This window comes from Sceloporus occidentalis, unplaced genomic scaffold (genome assembly GCF_023333645.1).
Source record: "Sceloporus occidentalis isolate IW3139 unplaced genomic scaffold, rSceOcc1.0.p SCAF_107, whole genome shotgun sequence".
In the NCBI taxonomy this organism is placed as follows: domain Eukaryota; kingdom Metazoa; phylum Chordata; class Lepidosauria; order Squamata; family Phrynosomatidae; genus Sceloporus; species Sceloporus occidentalis.
This window is the reverse complement of record NW_028317087.1, coordinates 2,964,828-2,985,447: the sequence shown is the minus strand read 5'-3', so window position 1 is coordinate 2,985,447 and position 20,620 is coordinate 2,964,828. Positions and strand designations below refer to the sequence as shown.

The 20,620-nt window shown below is 39.5% G+C and overlaps 2 protein-coding genes across 2 annotated transcripts in view; one reads left to right on the top strand and one right to left on the bottom strand.

The window, feature by feature from the left end:
• The window catches only part of LOC149283271 (LIM and calponin homology domains-containing protein 1-like), an 81,870-nt gene extending 75,960 nt beyond the window's left edge, over window positions 1–5,910 (top strand). The window contains exons 22-29 of the mRNA XM_089497802.1: window positions 422–529; window positions 1,582–1,674; window positions 1,769–1,909; window positions 2,092–2,222; window positions 3,383–3,476; window positions 4,365–4,547; window positions 5,103–5,205; window positions 5,885–5,910. Coding sequence (XP_089353928.1) covers window positions 422–529; window positions 1,582–1,674; window positions 1,769–1,909; window positions 2,092–2,222; window positions 3,383–3,476; window positions 4,365–4,547; window positions 5,103–5,205; window positions 5,885–5,910 — 879 coding nt within the window. The remainder of the gene's footprint in view (window positions 1–421; window positions 530–1,581; window positions 1,675–1,768; window positions 1,910–2,091; window positions 2,223–3,382; window positions 3,477–4,364; window positions 4,548–5,102; window positions 5,206–5,884) is intronic.
• Window positions 5,911–17,970: 12,060 nt separating this feature from the next.
• LOC149283270 (paired mesoderm homeobox protein 2B-like) lies at window positions 17,971–20,362 on the bottom strand. The gene is made up of 3 exons (XM_089497813.1): window positions 20,122–20,362; window positions 19,202–19,389; window positions 17,971–18,420 (listed from the first exon to the last, which is right to left on the bottom strand). The coding sequence occupies exons 1-3, from the start codon at window positions 20,360–20,362 to the stop codon at window positions 17,971–17,973; spliced, it is 879 nt and encodes a 292-aa protein (XP_089353939.1).
• Window positions 20,363–20,620: the final 258 nt, after the last annotated feature.

The following is a 20,620-nucleotide window of genomic DNA, read 5'->3' as shown; positions in this document are numbered from 1 at the left end:
ACTTTCAGGTCAACCCTATATGTCTGCCAGGACAGATATCTGGATAGCATATATTTACATGTTAATAAAAAAAAAATCGATGTAGCAGTAATAGCCCAGGAATAAATTGTAAGGTTACATAAGCTATCATGACTTTGGTGGTCACTTCTGATGATTCCACCTGAAGAGATCCCTGAGGTCCCGAAAGCCTGTGTATCTACTCTGACCAAAGACTGCTGTGATGTCATACAAATTCCAACCCTGGGCAACATCTATATCTATTCTGCAGCCAAATGATAAATATGGAACAATCACCAGTGGTTTCTGTGATGACTGCAATACATTTCGAAATTTGCACTAGAATTGCTGTTTACTAATAATTCCAAATCTCAGGTTTAATTAATGTTGGCCTAAATCACATTTTCTACGTATTCCTTGGTAGGCAGTTACACTCACTCTGAACTCTCTGAGTCAGTTTGGCTCTTGGGATCCAGAAGAAGAAAGAAGACGTCAAGAAAGGTGGCAGCAGGAGCAGGAGAGGGTGCTCCAGGTAGCGTAGAGATTCTCTTCCATGATTTAGAATTATTAGAAGGTACCTGTTCACAAAATAATGTCTAGTTGGAGCTTAGCATTGATCGAAGCTATGGGTTTACGAAGCTGTGTGTCAGCTGCAAGAGGCCGTGTTAATTGGGGCAATGGTTCATTGTTACCTGCTTCATGCTATTTCATATAGAAATACAACATGCTGTATTGCAATTCAAACCCTGTCTCTTTATTTGGCTGGCCTCATTGATAGCGCCCCCAAGACAAATAGTGAATTATTAGGAGATGCTCTGGTGCAAAGTTTAAAAGTGGTCTAATCACCATAGCATTCAAATAATCCAACCAGCAGGAACATTCCTCTGGTGGTTTTAATAAGACCATGTATACAAATTTGTCACCAGGACTATTTATACATTTATGATATCAGAGAGTTAGATTCTCCACAATACTTTATTCTGTCTCTGACAGGCATTGGAAAAATCCCCCCAGACGGCACACAGGGCCAGGCACATAATGTCTCCCTTGACTGAGATCTTCTGTCAGGTCCTCTCCTTGTTGTGGGAGCACAATCGACCTTCCTCTCCCCCGATAGCCTCCCTCGTTCTGTGGTTTGATGGAGTTTAAACGTCCATCTCCTGCATCTCTTGCAGGCAAGTCTTGTACTGGACTTTCAAAATGAATCATGGACTGGTGTGCTCATAATGAGGGGGTTTAGAGCATTAGCCCACCCTATTCTGGTTGCTACACCCCAGCAACAGATTTTTGACAGACTTTTGTCTTAATGAATTCAGTGAAGTTCTTGCTTTTAACGTTCCCTAAACATTTGTTTATTTGGTTTTCTTGCAAAAAAAACCCCCACATATAAATAAATATCACAATACCTAACCTGAATAACACGCTTGCGTTGCAGAAAATTACTAAATGTTTTAGTATGTTCCAGATTTTCTCGCGCTGCCAGATCCCTGTCATCGCATCATTTGTGAAGCTGCCTCTTTGTACTCTGTTTTGGGTGACTTTATACATAATGGTTTGCAATATCTCCCTTCACTTGTGCAACAGGAGAAGTATCAAAAAGAACAGGAGAAGCTGAAAGAAGAATGGGAGAAGGCTCAGAAAGAGGTGGAAGAGGAGGAACGGAAATATTACGAGGAGGTATCGCAGAGTATATTAGGCTGGGGAACTGGTCTTTTGGGGCTAGTAAAATCTGTTATAAAGATAAGTACCAACCATGCTGCTTGTTTTCTAGGAGAGGAAGATAATTGAGGACACCGTGGTGCCACTGACTGTGTCGCCTGTTTCCAGTGTCCGTCACAGTGTCTCCGAAAGGAATGGGAGTTTGGGAGTCCTTGCACATGATTCGGCTTATCAGGAAAAGAATGCTGGGAAGGTATGTTCTCCACTGGCTACCATTTATCCTCCTGTAGATCTGTTCTCTGGCCCATAATGGACACGTGTAAGTTGGGGGGGGGGCTATGTGCGCTACAAACGTGTTCAGTCCGTCTTAATTGTTATGGTCAGCAGCTTTGTGGTTTATACTCAGAATAATATATGTTCCTGCTTGCAATTTAGTTATTGGGAGAGTCTCATGCATGTTTGAAGAGTGACACAGAGACAGGAGAACATAAAACCCAAACAATTCTGTGTGATCAGGATGGAGTGCATTATAAAGCAGAAGAAACACAGATAAATGGAACAAACAAGTAAGTATCAGTGAAACCTTTAATCAAGTCTTTAGTTGACGTTCATATATTTTATTGCACCAACATAGTAACCCAGTAGAGTTCTGATATTGTAAATAGGCAGTACAGGCAGCGTGGTCATTGCGTGGTTGAAAGAATATAATCTTTTACAGAGCATCCAAATGAAAGCTTAATGAGACTTGGCTGCTACCAATAAAATCTCCTAGGGTTAAGAAATATTGTAGTGAAGCAGAAAATCTCTTAGGTGAGATGACTACATGACCATTATAAGAAAACTGTAATAAATATACTGTTAAATAAGTTCATCAAAAAACAGCTGATTTAAAGAAAAAAATCCAAGTAAAAAATGTTTGTGGAATCCTTCAACCAAATTTGATTTGTAGAATGTGAGGTTTTGGTAAACTCATAGCTCTATAAAGCTATCCTCGGCACCGACGCAATGTATTGTCTGGAAAATGTAACGGTACGCCTCATTCTGATTGGAATGCGTCCATGTATCATATAAAGAGGAATACTATATGACTACACAGAGTTTTTGTCTTTTCATGCTGTGTCTCAGCAGACTAGAGAAAGAACAGGCTGTGACTGCAATGAATAAAGAAAGTGACGCAGAAAACCATTTTTCTGGAAGAAACTCAAACACTCCTACAAGGCTTAACTTGCAGCTAGGTAAGTGAGATTGTGTCCCAAGTATGGGAAGCCTCAGTTTATACACGTATACACTAAACCTGTTATACTGCTTTCAAAAGAGCAGGCATATGCAAAAGAGGGAGCCTACGTAATAAGGATAAGGAGTCAAAAATAATGGCGTACCTTGTTTTTTGTGTTGGTCACTTTTTTTTTACGTTTCTGTAGTGAGATGATTATATGTTTTTGTTTAAAAGCATCAATGTACCTTAACTGGGTTTTATCATAGTGTCCATACATTTCTATATTTATATATATTTGGCTTTTGTTATTACTAAACTTTATCATATCTTTGGAAACACATACTTCATCGCGTGGAACAGAAAATGTATGTAAAACTAGTTGTTGGATTTTTAAGTGTATATTAGAATCATAAGCTGTAATTAGTACGGTATATAAATGTTTAGAAATGTGCAGTTCACCGGTATGACACACATAAAGGTGTTTTCTTCTGTGTTTATGTCAATAAATAGATCAACAAGTGGAAACATTGGAAAACCATTTGCCTGTGAATGTGGATTTGTTAAGCAACTTCAGGTCTGGGAGCGCATCTCCTGTGACACGAGGGTAGGTGTCAGACAGACCATCACCAGTGCCGACTACTATTAAATGTGTATGCATAGGCAGTCAGGGTACCGGAGATGGTGTCATGAAACCCACATTATCTCCATTAGCCTGAATGTGCCTGGAAGCAGGATGGGAACTTCCCAGTCCTTATTGCACAAAGATCATCATAAATGACACACGAGTGGCCTTCCTAGCTCTATTGATTGGCTGTAGTTTTTGTACCTGGTATTGTATTGAAGGTGTGATCATTGCTTAAACATGAGCAGAGAACCTAAAATATATAGAAATCATGAACTTTGAAAATATTATTCTCCCAGAACCCTGGAGATTAACGTATATGAAACTCCTTAGCAATATTTTAGGACAATTACGTCCATACATCAATTCTCTCTACAGACATGAAACTATGGCTCAAAAAATGTATATTTATCCTCGAAACCCCTGCTTTTATCCCATTACTTTCTTATGCCTATGTCTGTTTTTCATTTCTTGCATTTAACATTGGATATTCTTTCTGAAAACAGAAGTGATGGCCAGGAGAACATGAAAGGAGCAGTGAGCCCCTCGCAATGCCAATCGCCCAACAGGTACAGAAGGTCAACCAGAGGCTTAACTTCAAGAATGCCAGCATTATTTAACCGCCATCCTAAATAAATGGCGGGAGTTATATTTACCCCAGTGTAGGTTTACTTTTGAAAGTCCACATATTAAAGCATTTTTTGTTAACTTAAGATCCCTATGATCCCTTTTAGAACTGAGCAGTTTTGGAGGATTCCTTCTAATTATCATGGTGCTTGACCCTTGTAAAATTCTAACATAATTAAAAATGTCATTTGGCATTCCAAGACATGTGGGAAGCGTAAGAAAAACTCCTGTGGGCCCGAGTAGCCACGTTTGCCATATACACTGGGTTTGAGTAGGCCTGGTAGTGGTTCTCCCAGTCATGCCTCTTCTTCTTCCAGGTCAGTTAGTGGGAAGAAGCTGTGCTCCACATGTAAGCATCCTTTAGGCAAAGGAGCAGCCATGATCATTGAAACGCTCAGTCTTTACTTTCACATTCAGTGCTTCAAGGTACGCTCTCTACAGCTCCAGTTCAGCTTTTACTCTTTTAATATCTGTGTGAAGTTGGTTGGAAAAACTTGTAAAGAGTCTCTGTATTTTTAATTGAGCCAATCCTATGATGATAAACCTTGACTTAAATATACATCTGAACTTATGCATTATGAATGCCGACTGTTAGAATATTCTTTCTTGAATATCTAAACTTCTCCACTGACCAAATTGTAACAAAGTATCAATACATACAGTATTGGTGGACGGACTGTAGGCTCAATATTCTTGGTGAGATGAAGGTGAAAGAGCGTAGAAAGAGACCTTGTCCTTGTAATCATGCCTATTTATACCCTTTTACATTTGGTTAGGGTATACGTTAAGGAATCCTATTGGAACAGTCATATGATACACCGGCATTCCACAGAAGACCCTCTAAGCTACGTCACATCATTGATAACATATGTTCCCACCACTCAATTTGCATTCAGGCCTAAAATGTGCAGAACAAAATAAAGGTATAAAAATGATTTCTTACACTGACGCTGTATTGACGCTGTACTTCTTTCTTGGTAGTGTGGAATTTGTAAAGGTCAGCTTGGTGATGCGACCACAGGAACAGATGTCAGAATCCGCAACGGGTTATTAAACTGCAACGATTGTTACGTGAAGTCCAGAAGTAAGAGAACATGCATGTCTCATGTGTTGTGTGTGTTATGGTTTTAATAATAGAAATCCGTGCTGTAACCTAGGACTGTTTAAAAGGAACAAGGCAATTATTATTAAACATTAGCGAAGCATGAGCAGCTTTTCCATTGTATTGTTTTCCCAAATAGTATGGTTTTAAAGATATGGAACGTAGACTTGGATAACATGGATGATACCAATCACGAGGGAAACACAGAAACCCTAAAGACTACAGAATGCTTTGAATCTTTGATTGGAGCTCTAGGGGAAGAGGATTTACTTGCTCCGTAGACTAGTTAGTTATACTTTTGTGGGCTAGTATATTCCATCGGTGTTTCCTCCTCCCTGAACCTCCAGTACGATTTACGACTAGGGCATTTTTTATATTGTGATTTAGGGATTTTAACTTTATTTATTAAAAGTGACGTTCTATTGTTCTACTTTTTCTTGCTTGTTCCTGCATGTTCCCAGATAAAATATAAATATAAAGTGTGTACATGAGATTATATTCCAATTGAAATACTTTATGGTCCACTATAACATTTTACTTGCCAATGCTAGGGCTGGAGTGGAAATTAATTACTTGTACAATTAACCATTAAGTAAAAATATTTGTTTTAAATGATTTTTTTTTTTTGATTTTTTTTTTACTTTGTGTTCTTTCTCCCCAGCGGCTGGACACCCTACACCTTTGTGATCCCTCTTTTCTACCATGAAGATAATTTTTTTATATGAAAATAATGCGGATTTCACGCTTGTGTACAGATGGACTCCAGACAATCGCCTGAACCTTCAGAGACTGGCAGTCATCTCATGTTACGGTGGAACACGTCGTGTGATGCTTGTTGTTGTATTGCACATTTTGCTTTACAATTGCAGACTTTATTATATGGTGGATCAGACCTTTTCAGAGCCGACAGAGTGGTTTGTCTGCCAACGGGTGGGGGGTAGACGGGTCCTGGTTTTCGAACACCTCTTGTTGGCGGTTTTGAGCGAGTGATCTACCCTGACGCTGTGCACATTTGTATACAAAATACACATTCTGATGTGCCTCTGTAACAATTCATAATGGTGCGATACATTGTGCTCATATGCATAGGGCTACATCCTACGCACAAGCTACACTTGTGATGTGGTAACAAAATCTCAAACGCCTGGAGACCTAACAGCATGTGAAATACCACGACAGGCGACGTTAACTATGCTCCTGGCATACGTTTTGTGGGGGTAAAGGTTTTGAACCCCCTAACATTGTAGTGAAAATGTATAAGCTGAAATAGAAAGAATATGAAAATACTGTGTAATACACACAGCTATCTGACAGTTTGGCTGGAAATGTAAAGCACAGGGGAGCGGTACATGGATAAAGGTGTAGATTGCTATGTGATCGTTGGTGACCGGAGTTTAGAACACGTTTAAATCGGGTTGTTTATGGAATATCTACACAGACAAGTCTTACTGTGCCCCATGCGGTCGGCACCTGCATATATTTTATAAAAGAGCTCAGCCGGCAACCTGTTGGCAGCGGATCCAACGTGTGTCCGCTGCATATACTTTGCCTGAATGCTCTGCCCTGCAGCATTTATCCATAATATAGCCACGAAATATTACCTTACTATTTACAGCATTTTCCATGGGTGCAAAATGGAGCTTAATTCTGCATTTATTAGTATTGTTCTGCTATTTTGGAGAGGATCAAGTATTTACAGTTTTGGTGTTTGGTTTGCTGGCAGATGTTACACTTGTGTTCACCTGGATCTCGGGCTCACTGTGAGCAGATATTTCTTATCTAACAATGGCGCTATAACTGTGCCTGTTTATATATAAGTATGTAATATGTTTATATATAAACATGCGCACACATACGATAGCAGAGTGGTGAGCAAATAATACCCCCGTGTCTGGCTTTGGTTTCTAATAAGCAGTTTGTTCTAGAATAAAGTAATAAACACAATATTGCACCGGAAATATACTGATGTTGCTTAATTTTCAAAATATGATCAGATATACTCATTAATACAAAAAAATCAACTCTTGTCTGAGACTTGGGTCTCTTATTTTCCTTTGGGTTTTTTTTTATCTTAATTTAGTGGGACGCCAAACTCCCAATGGTGACATTTAACCCTGTGAGAGCTTTTTTGTTCCATGTAACACAGCAGCAGCTTCCATGTGATTTTAAGATATAAAACATCTAAAATAGTATCCTGTCTCGTGATAAGAAGCCGTTCTAATAACAATTGACTCATTTATATGTAACTGAATTTGTAATCCGTCAGTGTTTTTTTTTTCCTGTGTGTTTGTAAAGAAACAAAATATATATATTTTGCTGTTGTATAAGCAATAATATTTGATGTCTCTTTAAGCTAGAATCTATTTATTTGAGCACTAGTTTGATGCTCCTTGCATGTACTTGCAATAGCTAGAAATTCCCTCTTTTGGTTCTATTCACCTCCAACACTAATTCTCGCAACAGACGAGCAGTGCCTTAAAGAAGAGAAACAAGAGGGTATGATTTTCAGCTTATTACATCACATCAGATACCAACGGGTTGAAAAGGCTGTTTTTTTTTCTATTAGGTTCATGCAAGGTGTCTACAAAACCAATAATGTTACTCATGCGCTGCACAAAACATGCTTAACGTGAGAAAAGAAAAAACTAAAATGCTAATTTCTTTTTACAAGTTGATTTTTTTTTCTTTTCTGTTTGATGTCAGAACCATTTGTAAGACAAACACGTAGTAACCTTTATTTTGCTGGCCCATCTGCCGTTGTTCGATGGGTTTTGATAATGGTATCTGCATAAACGAAGCCAGCTAGGGTTATTGAGTAACATGTCGGTAGATAACCAGCATTTCTATAGTATAAACTAGTCACCAGCACCTAGAACACTTTTTATAAACCTATATTTCAATGATTGTCAGTTTGGTGGATGTGTGAATGGGGCGGCAGTACCCACTATCATTGATAATCATGTAATTGTTTAGAGGGGCTGCTCGAGATACTTTAACCAATTTGGTGCAAATCCTGTCGTGCTGGCGGAGTTTCCAGCTCCGTTCAGGTGCATTTTCTGAATGCTTCAGGAAGTTTAATTGCTAGCTGTATGGATCAGGGCTGAAGTGCGACTTTCTACATAAGGGCCTACACAGCTGTGTTTTGGTGTGATAACTTTTACAGCCCCCCCCCTCCAAAGCACTGGAAGGGTTAAACCTTCGTAGTTTTTGAAATCTATCCAACACGCATGCTGGTGTGACAGGTGTTCGGACACAGAATAATCGATGGATACATTTGTTTAAACGGGCCACATGTTGGAAAGCCTTACTCTGTTTCCGTCGTACTCGGTGCTCGCAGAACCCCAGCTCTCCCCGGTCTGATGAATTATGGCTTTCGGATGCACGGATAGAAGAGCCCAAAGATGTTGGGTTTCCGTTGCAAGGTTATGCAAGTTTTAAAACATGCTCCTTTTCTGTGCTGTTCTAACGTCCCACACGAACATGTCAATTGTATTTATTCTAAAATGCCTCTGGAAAGTAGACTAATGTTCTTGATGCAACAGCTTTTATAGTAAATGTTTGTTTATAAAGAAATAAAATATTGGACAAAACCCATGTGACGACCTATTTATTTTGTTTTATTCATCCTGCAATACATTTGTTGGTGCGGGTCCAGACAATGGTGCCACACTTGGCACTTTCTTTGTGACAATCTGAGCCGGAAAATAAGTGCTCCTGTTTATATTTACTATTGTTATCAGGAACACTTCACTCCCAAAGTAGTCTGGAGCCCAGGAGCAGGGTGCTGCCCGCTGACATAGAGGTTCTACAAGAATGAAATCCTCAGGGACAGTGAGAAATCACCAAGGTGTAGTCCAAAAGATGTAGTTGAGATACCCAAATAGCACCTTTTGATTAAAGAACGAGTAGACAAGTCAGTGTTAAGAAGCAGAATACTAGAACAATGGGTGCATGTTAGCACTATTCAGAGTATTACAGGCTTCCCCAGATGACGTGGAATTTGTGGCTCACGTTACCGGGACCTCCCCAGGTAATTGGGTCCAGTCTTGGTGGGCCTTGGCAGGCCTGATCTCTTGCAATTCTCGCTGCGTTTTCAAGTTAAAAAACAGCCGATATACTGAAGAAAACAAAAACACTGATGTCTGTGCAGATGGAGCTGGGTTCCTTTGGGTGTTGACCCTGTCTCACCAAAGCCCAGTCTCTATGTTGATTGGCATGAGGTTAAGTGATTTCCATGCTTTTAGGAAGAGAAAAATAGGCACAGACTCATCAGGCATTTGCCCAATATATCTGGTCCAAGCCTGTATACACGTACATATATTTATAAATGCATGCCTCTGTAACATCAACATCTAGTGAATGAGTGTGTCTGCTTGGATTTGTGATCAACCCTTTAAAACAATAAGATTTTACATGATAACACAAACATCTGTGCAAATGCATGAAATGCACAACTGTAACTGTAAATTTGGGCTCAACAACTGGGTTTGCTCAGGTCATCATTATAGGTAAAGTTGGGGGAAATCAGGAATGTAGCGGTTCCTTCCTCTTTAGGGTTTTTTGTCATAGCTACTAACCCATGGCTATGTCTAACTAATTCTGCAGTCATGGCTTGGGATTGTATGAATTTCTAAACTATTACACCATTGTTTATTCTGCCTTCCGTGTCTAGCAGCGGCTGAATTAACTGATTTTCTGTACAGAAATGCTTACGCAGGGCATTTGGTTAGGTTTCCACTGAGTGTCCCTCTTGCAGAACACATCGTGGTGACAGCTTGCATTAAATTAATGACAAATACCTAACTTTAATATTACACATGTTTTAGCTTTTAATGTAAAAGCTAAATTGAAATCCCAAACAGGTGATTACTAGTTTTGGCTTCCTCAGCAAAAGAACCATTAAGGATTTGATATTCAAGAGCCATATTCTCAACACACTTTTGGCTAGGCCTGTAAAACGAGTAGCCCAAGATTTAATTTAGATGAGAGATGATGGATGTTGTTCTATAATCCTGGAATGTGTGTTCCATTAACAAAACTGTCTGCATCGTTTCCATCTGCCGCCACACTGAGATGGCTGCCTGTCCGTATGCACACAGGCAGCTTTAGAAAACAGATTATTTTTTTTTCAGGTTATGGGAAGCAGACTTTTCCGCGACCCAATATTAGATCACCATATCCCATTAAAAAAAAGGTGTAATATGATGTCAAAATTTGCCCTCTTATGACTCATTTCATCATCGATGTAAGCAGTTGTTTAGAGCCACGAATAATTTACAGGGCCCCAAATGAGGATGGATGGGAGAGATTAGTACAAATGTGACCCAGATATGCCATCGTATATATCCGCTTAGGTTTGCTTCTGCTCAGTTACTTCTCTACTGCTGTGTGACCATGTAATGTGACGCTGCGTGACCACGCTGAGCACTCCCAGAGATGGCGGCCTAGTATTAAGGGTTACATTAGGTCGGCCCACCACTGATTTTGGGAAGTATAAGATTTTGGAAGTTGAGACTAAATTAAACAATAAGCCACCCATAAGACCCCTGCAGCCCCCACTAGCAACAAGGCTTTTGCCCCAACAAAGTAAACACATTCACATACTAACTCCTGTGCACAACTCCACTTTTCACATGTGATGGGGGCTGCCATACAAGTACTGTGGGGTCACATTTTGCCACCACCATCTGAATTAACCAGTAAATATCACTGACCACCTTACCATGGAGGGCTCCTAGGCATGTGCCTAGTTTGGCACTGGCAAGTACAGGTGTTAAATAAAAGGCTGTTGGTGTGAAAGCCTCGGGATCAGGTATGTCTCCTAACATGCTTTTGCACTACCCCATATGCTATTGCATTAGATCATAGATGTAAAGGAGATTGGCCGTAGCCTGTGATTCTAAGTGATGGGCAAACCCCCAGCGGACAGCACTGATTACATACTATGTGCAGTCAATAGAAAACATGGATTTTTCCTATACGGTGCTTATTATTGTAAGCTTGCGAGCAATTCTCGTCTTGTCAGACCCCTTGAATATATGTATTGTATTAAGCGCTACATAAATTGTTGGCGCTATATAAATAAAAGATAACAATAAGAAGAATAATAATATTGGATGTTTCTGGCAACAACTGAACAATGGTATAATGTGTGACAATTAATCCATATCAGGTAAAACATATCACATAAAGCTATCTAAGACAGAGAAACATTTGCTATTTTTTTACACCGGCATATTCCCGATTAGCCTCAAAGCTACTTTTACGTGAACTAGTCCCTAATCCTTTCTTAATATCTAATATGAGAGCTACTTGCCTTATTTTCTGTTGTACTTTATGTGGGGGCCAGTAGCGTACCCCAACGGAGAGGTACTGACGACTGCCTAATGCTGTCCCGCAGCTTACTGCTGTGGCTCCCGTGCACTGTATGAGAAAACTCTCTTCCCGCGTAGGGGGAGAAGGAACCTGGGTGGGAAAAGAGTTTCCTCATACAGTGCACGGGAGCCACAGCAGTAAGCTGGTGGCCGCATTGACGTCTGCACGGCTGGCCCCCAGACCAGGGAAATCAGCAAGCCAGGTAAGGGGGTGAGTGAATGAAGTTAGTAAGTTAGTGTTTAGGGGTAGAAATGGCACAGGCAGGTTGCTAAAAGGGCAGGGTTGGCACAGACCGGCTGTTTCAGGGGCAAAGGTGGCACAGACAGGCTGCTAAATGGGAAGGGTTGGAACAGACAGGCTGTTTGAGGGGCAATATCAATTTCTGGCTTAGTGTAAAATAATAGGGGTTATGCTGCACTACCGTCAATGTCTGGTTCAGTGTATTGTGGTGGGAATTATGCTGTACCATATCTGTTCAGTAAATGTTATTCATTTAAACTTAATTTATTTGAGTTAATTAATTTTTTGAGATTTCTATTTTTTCCAGTTGACATACAGATATTTGTGAATTAAATATTCACGCCAGCATTATTTCTTTTGTTTGTGTGGGGGTGCCACATAAAGGATCCGTCCCGGGTGCCAAATAATCTAGGTACGCCCCTGGTGGGGGCTGCCGTATTGTATGATTTTTGAGAAGAGTTAAAATATCTTCTGTGTTTTAGACCTTATATCTGTAAGAAAGGACTCACTGTGTAATTTACCATTCCTCCACTAGAGGGCGCTAGCATCCTTACATTTACCCAACACCAACCTGTCCTTCACTCTGTGTTCCGATAAAAGATATCAACTGTTATGGACTCCAATTTTATTTGGGCTAATATGGCTATATCCTTTTTTTTTTTGTAAACTCTGTAGAGCTTTAACACCATGGTTTTCCTTCCCAATAGAACACCCGGAAGTATGCTGATGTACACAATACGTGTGTGTTTTGAATGGCAACACAGCCTAATGGCGTATTTTTCTTTAATGCAAAATTAAATGACCGTCAGGGCTAGACTGGGAATGATGAGGCGCCCATGGCAAATGACGTGCATGCGGCCTACGGCTGGATCTGACAGGCTGCACATTATGGTTTTCTCTTATGAAACGTGCGGCCGGCACCTGATCTGCCGCTGAGTATACAAGATGGCCAGTCTGGCCTGTGTGATGGACAGACCCGCTAGTATTTCTTTTAAAATGGATTATCTAGAAAACATGTCTGAAAGCAAGACTGAGGGATTGCGACACTAGGCTGCTTATGGAGCTAAAACGCCACTCTAACAACCCTGGTTTAGACAGGGCTGCCATCTTGGGGTTACAACCTGTAAAATGTATGGGGCCCAACCAAGCAGGAGGACCCAGCTATACTGATCTGTCATGAGCCCCCTTATTGGCCCTTGCTATCTGTCTCTGAGCCCTTGTGGGTTTTGAGGCCCAGGTGGCCCCCGTTCTAAAATTTGTGGTCTAGTGGTCACATGGTGAGCTTTAGAGCCTGGTGGCCCCAATGGGAACATGGGGTGGGGTAGTGGGGCCCTAAAATTTTGGATGACAGCAAAGGGTCTTGAACATCTAGGATCTGGTTGGGTGCCCTCTGGTTTTATGTTAACAGATTTTTTTCTCCGTTTTAGGGTTTTCCTGGCTAGAGTAATACAATATATAAATGTAATGTAATATATATAAATGTAATATAATATATTAATGTAATATAATATATAAATGTAATATAATATGTTGTCATCCTATATGAGGTATTTAGTCTGATCCTTACTTATTTGGCTTCACAATATCACAATTTACAAAAAAAAAAAACAACAGCGCAACCAGATCCGAAGGCCATGCCTTTTTATTGAGATTTGTTTGCCATAAAACATGCAATTTTCTGGCATTTTCGAAATCATAGTAAAATATAGTGCATTGTGCATGACCTTTTGTACGCCGGATGCAGAACATTTACTGCTGGGCCAGCTGGGTGGAAATCTCGGCTGTTTTATTACAGCAGAGTAAAAAAAAACAAAAATAGGAAAACTGTATTGCAAAGCATTTTTGGCCATTCCATTGACGTTAAAATGCAGGGAATTGTGTCTGTGATGTATTAGACCCCTATATTACACATGATCATTTTATTAGTATGAAATTATCTATAAAATGCCTTATTTCTATGGTATATTGTGCAGAAAAAGGTGATCTCACACATGAAGACTACAATGCATGCATATACACACATACATACCTGCACATATATATATATATATATATATCTACAGGCCCGGACTGGGACAAAAAATAGTCCCGGGCATTTAAGCCTCAGCAGCCCATTTTTATTTATTTATTGTTAAAGCCCACCCTTCATGTACCATCTTTGCATTTACTCATTCACACAAATCATTAACACATTCATTAATGCAGTCTCACAAATCATTCAAGCAATTCATCCACACATGAATTCATTAATTGTCATACGCATTCACACAATTCATCCACACATTTATTCATTCATTCTCATATGCATTCACACTACCCCCTCTCCCCATCTTATCTGCCCCTTCTCACTATGTACCCCCTTTTCACTATGTACCCCCTTCCCCACTTCTCAATATGTACCCCCTCTCACTATCTAACCCCCCTCTGCCCCTTCTCACTGCACCCCCCTCCCTCACCCTACTTACCTTGTTGCCGGAGCAAGCAGCAACTGCGACCGGGCCCGCAGCAGGGCCGGGTTGATTTAGGGGCTGATGAAGCTGCAGCTCCAGGCCCCTACCTTAAAATAGGCCCAGTCAGGGCCTATCTCTATCATCTCTATCTCTATCATTTCTCTCTCTCTCTCTCTCTCGTGTGTATCTCTCTCGTGTGTATCTCTCACTCTCTATATCTCTATCTCTCTCCCTATCTCTCTCTCTATCTCTCTCTCTCTCTCTCTCTCTTTCTCGTGTGTATCTCTATCTCTCTCTCTTTCTCGTGTGTATCTCTATCTCTCTCTCTCTTTCTCCTTTGTATCTCTATCTCTCTCTTTCTCTTTCTCGTGTGTATCTCTATCTCTCTCTCTCTTTCTCGTGTGTCTCTCTCTCTCTCTCCCTCATATATATATAATGTGTGTGTATCTATATATATATATATATATATATATATATATATCTCTATGTAATGTTAGTATCTCTCTCTCTCTCTCCCTATATATATATATATATATATATATATATATATATATATATATATATAATGTGTGTATCTCTCTCTCTCTCTCTCCCTTTCTCTCTCACTCATGTGTCTCTCTCTATATATCATGTGTGTCTCTCTGTATATATATATATGTGTATATATGTGTATATATATCATGTGTGTATATCTCTCTCCTGTACTTAAAGTTAGCCATACTTAAGGTAGGTTTTGTGTTATTTCAGAATTATTACACTTATAGCGTTAAATGTTTTATTTATCCTGTGTAATCTACCGTTTTGTGAATAACATCTTCACACGCACACATTTATAATAGATACACACACACAAACATACAAAAATAAAGGTGGTAGTGAGACTGAAGATCTTTTCAAAATCGCGTGATTGAGAATGATAGGAGTTGCAGTCCTGAGGCCGTGTGTTGCATCGGGTTTTCCAGCTTCACAAATATACGCCCGGAACCCATAGTGAGTATGTTTACACGGACAGTGCACACAATCCCTTTTCTGTAGCAGAATTGGATTAGTGACCGAATATGGTGATGCTCCGATTAAACAATTCGAATTCCGCATGACGTCATTACCCTAGAAAAAGAATGGGATTCACTGAAATAATACGGCAACTTGAAACTACTCAGGCAAATATCAGAGCCTTCAGTCCCTTAATACGGTTAATAATATTAAGAATAAGTGATTACAGAGAAAAAACAACAAAACAGTATATTAATAACGCGATACGGATTCCGAAACGCTCATCATCTATCGATCTGTCTGTGCGGTGCGCGCTCCTATACTCTATACATGTGATTGTAAAGCTCGTGTATCGTAATATTCCGTGTGTAGCTGGATAGGCGGATCATCCGATGTACATACAAATCGCTCATACAACATTATTATAACCGCATGGGTTTAACTAAAACATATATCCCGGCTAAATTAAAAATAAATATTCAAATTTGCTAGCTTGTGATCATTATTTTTCCTTTTCAAAAGATTTCCTCATCATTTATGCTACAAAGTTACAGTATGTGTCTCACATATTATGTGTATATATGACCATAACTGGAAATATATATAAGTATTTGTGTGTGTGTATATATATATGTATATATATATATTGTCTAAGAATATAGGATGGCTTCTTTATACATAAGAATCATTGAAACCTGAAGGAGTCAAAGGTCAAGTTGCAATTATCCCTTTGGACCTTTCTCAAGACCTCCCACAATGCATGTCTGTATATTTTATCTATCTATCTATCTATCATTATCTATCTATCATTATCTATCTATATATCATTATCTATCTATATATATGGCTATCTATTATCTGCATATCTATCTAGCTCATCTATTATCTGGCTATATATCTATGACTATCTATCAACCTATCTATATCTATGACTATCATCTATCTTTCTATCCATCTATCTATTATGTATCTATCTCTATGGGTATTTATCATCTATCTTTCTATTTATCTATCGTTTATCTGTTATCTTTCTATCTATCATCTATCTATTATCTGGCTATATATCTATGACTATCTATCTATCTATCTATCTATCTATCTATCTATCTATCACTATCATCTATTTATCTGTTATCTATCTATCTCTATCTATGACTATTTATCTATCATTATCTATTTATATCTATGGCTATTATCTACATATCTATCCATGTATCTATTATCTATCTATCTATCTCTATGGCTATCATCAATCTTTCTAGTTCATCTATCTATTATCTGGCTATCTATCTATGACTAGATAGATCTATCAATCTATCTATCTATATCTATGACTATCATCTATCTATCTATCTATCTATCTATCTATCTATCTATCATCTAGATATATATTGATCAATATCTATGGCTATCTATCTATTTATCTGTCTCTCTTGGTACAGAGTAGAAGGTCAGCTTCTTTAAAATGTAATTTTATTAACAATCAAATGAATGACACATTCTTGCGAAAAACAAAAAAATGCACACATTGAAAGTGTTCCCTTTTTAAATAGAAGCATTCATAATAACAACATATAAATAACTTGGAAAGTCCCAGACAGAACTAATGAGATTTAACAACAAATTCAAACAGAAGTGATGGCCCGCATGCTAACTGGAACAAAAATATAGAATAATCTGTGAAATGGTCTCTCCCAAAACGAAATAAAAAATAAAAAAAGATGTAATTAAACGAACAAACAATGAACAGAACCCGTGAGATCCTTATTTCTCCATAAAGACACGGCAAAGACTAAAGGATTCAACATTTTTTACTTTCAACTATTTTAGACAAAAGTGTACTTATTAACACTATACAACTGTCACATAACACGGCCGTAAAAAGACACAGAAAGAGTAAAGCATACCGGTCAACATCCAACTAATATCTAGATTTTTTGTGCCTTAAAAATCCAAAAGAAAACAATAGAATTAGCTGAAAGAATGTAATAAATATATTGTTACATCTGTAACAGATGTATGCATCCTTCAATAATACAGACAGACCCTGCAACACAGTGCAAATTAGTCATGGGATGATGAGGTTTAAAAAAAAAAAAAAAAAAGTTAAATTATTTTTTTCCTCCCCACAATTACTGGAGGAATACAAGTTATAAATAAAATGTTCAGTTTAGAAATTTTGTAGACTTGAAATGATGGGGATTTATAATATTTTTTACTATTATGCGTTAACCTTTCACTTGCTTCCATGGCAGCCCATTCTGGAAGTGAAAGGGTTTGCTATACACATGAAAGGATGATCAGGATTGAAGTCAGTAGTGGCCAGGGGTCTACCTGGAAAGTTTTTTTTCGCATCTGTACTTCTATGCACCAGTAGGTTGACCCTGGGGGGTACCAGTCACAAATTCGGGGTTCTTTTTAGTGGGTGATGCACACCACGTTATCCCCCTGCAGCAGCTCTGAAAAACCAGGTCCCACACCTGAGGTCCTGAAGTTTCACCACCCTCCCTGGTGGTGCCCAAACCCCAAGTTGTTGGTTGAGTTCAAGGTAGTCCTTGTCTTCAGGTGGCTACGGCTGAGGCCTGTCCCTGGTCATTATTGTTCTAAGTGTTTTTAATAAGAACAATAACAAATCAGCAGCTGCCATAGCAAAGATCATGTCTAGAATGAACGACAAGGTGCAGAGAGTTCAGAACATACTCTTCACTAGAGTAGCTTTGGTGCTGTTGGGTCTTTGCAGGGAAGATAGCACACTGGCGAATGGACCTCCCAAGGAGTCAGGGATGGAGGTGATGGTGCCACCTGGACCTGTTGCCCAGCCTTGTGCCCCTCCTGTGCCACCCACCACTGATGATGACATGTTTCCTGCTCCCTGAACCCCTCCTTTGCCTGGTTCTGGTGGGACTCCACTGCCCTGGGACCCCGCTGGGCTTGGGCCCCCTCCACAGCTCGGGGTGGGGTTGGGGTTGTTCCCGGGCCCCCCGGTGCTGTCAGGGTCGGTGCTCTTGGCATCTTTACTCTCATCATCCCGGGAGGAGTCGGATTTCTTGCCAGATGAACCGTTCTTGGCGGCGGCAGCTGCAGCAGCTGCTGCCCTTTCCTGCTTCCTGAACTTGGCCCTGCGGTTCTGGAACCAGACCTGGGTATGGTGTGGATGGAGGGGTGCAGAAGAGTGGGTACAGGTGATAGAGACCATGAATGTGGAGGTAGATGGTTGTAAGGATGGTGCATATATGATTTTGGGGAGGAGAGATCATAGAGAGATCATAGATGTTGTACAGTGGCGGCAAATGGAGATGCGGGGAGGTGATGGAGCAGGTGGAGATTGATACGGAGAGCAGATAAGGAAAGGAGAATGATTTGGTGTAACAAAAAGGGGAAAAACAAGAAGACAATTCCATTAAAATCAGGTCATCCACCATAAAGCATCACCTCAAATTCTATCTTACCTATCTAATCAGTCAACATTAAATGTCCTTAAGAACCTTACAAACTGTCAGATAGCCCAACCTCAAACTATTCCTAACATACCAAACATGTCAAAAACAGAAATATTTCAGTATATGCCCCACTGCTACAACTTAAATAGAATAAACCCCCCAAATCACCCACCATAGAAGAAAATAACATCAAATAAATGCTTCTAGAGTAATTGGCAATGGTTAAGTCTGAGCAACTAGACTGATCACAATCAAACAGAATGCAAGTAGAACATTTCTATTAATTCTATAGGAACACTTTATTCCAATAGGTAATTGTTTATATAAAACGATCTATTATTATTTTGGTAAGTTTATTATTTTATTATTTTGGCCAAATCTGTATTTATTTATTTTGTTTAATAGTATCAGGATGATTAAAAATTATGTTTTCTGGTGTTACTAATGGGAATCCAGATGAAAGATGCACATTTTGTTTACCTGGACTCTGGCCTCTGTAAGGTCTATTTTGAGGGCAAGCTCCTCTCTGGTATAAATGTCTGGATAATGGGTCTCTGCGAACACCCTCTCCAGCTCCTTCAGCTGGGCGCTGGTAAAAGTGGTCCTAATTCGTCTCTGTTTCCTTTTCTCGTTGAGTCCTCCATGGTCAGTGAAGAGTTTGTAAGGAACTAGAAGAAAAAAAATAAATAAAAAAAATATTAATAAAACAAGTCTAGATAACAGTGTTACTTTCATATGTTAACAAACAATCAAAACGAACGAACTACTCAAACGCCGCAATCGTTTTACAAAAAAGCTTAATTTTCCTAACAAAAAATATTAACCACTAGTTTGAACATTCTAAAATCTGAAAAAAAATGTTTTGCATTTGTAAAAAATGATTTGTATAAAACGAAAAAAGTTTTTAAAAGTCACTTTTTGAAAACCTTTTCACTGAAATATTTAACTAAAATCATAAGAAATGTTACTGGATTGGATCAAGTGATCTGATGATACGAATGGATGCCCACATTTGAGAGATGAATCCAGAAGACAGTGCTCGCTCCAGAATGACCAGTTTTTAGGACAGTGATGAGCATTCCTCTTGGGTTATTTAATTATTTGCTAAGCTTTACGTCTCATCGCAAAGTAAATAAATTATGCCTATCATTTTGGCAGCTTAAGATAATTTTGTTGGCGGTTCGGGTGTGACTAGGATAGTGTATCCATGTAACCGAATTACACCTCGCCTGCAATCGCTTCTAACGTGATAAATTCTTTCATTTGTGTAAGCAAATTTCGTTTGGTAAATACTAAACACATTTCCATTTTCAAATGCAATCAAAGGATTCCTATATACAAGGAGACAAAAAAACAACAAAACACATAAGAAATCTTCCTGCAGGCTGTAGAGTCCTTACCTGCCGCATAGGGGCTGCTCTGGTGGTCTCTGAGGGTCCCAAGGCTGCAGGATCCTGGGGTGAGGGATGGACAGCCAGAGGTGGCCCCAAAAGTGGTTCTTATTGGGTTATACTGGAAGCCACTGGCTTGGCTGCAGGAGCTGAAGTCAGCATAAGCCGAAGCCAGGCTTGAAGTGTCCATCCCAGCCATACAAGACTCGTAGGCAGAGGAATTGAGGTAAGAATATTCCATTTTATACATTGAAAAGGTTCTAGATGTCTCACCAACAAGGGGGAAAAAAGAGAATAAGAGAGGGTCTGGTTGGAGAAGGTGGCTGTGATGGGAGATGTTGTCTGCTCCACGCCTGCTTCAGGACTGGCCTCCTTACTACCAGCAGAGCCTAGTTTTATGAAAAAGCCTCCTGTGAGATGCCTTGCCTGAGGTCTCCAGAGCATATAGTCCTCATAATAATCTTGGCTCTCTCCACTTGGACAATAGCAAAGCGGTTGGTCTTATTGC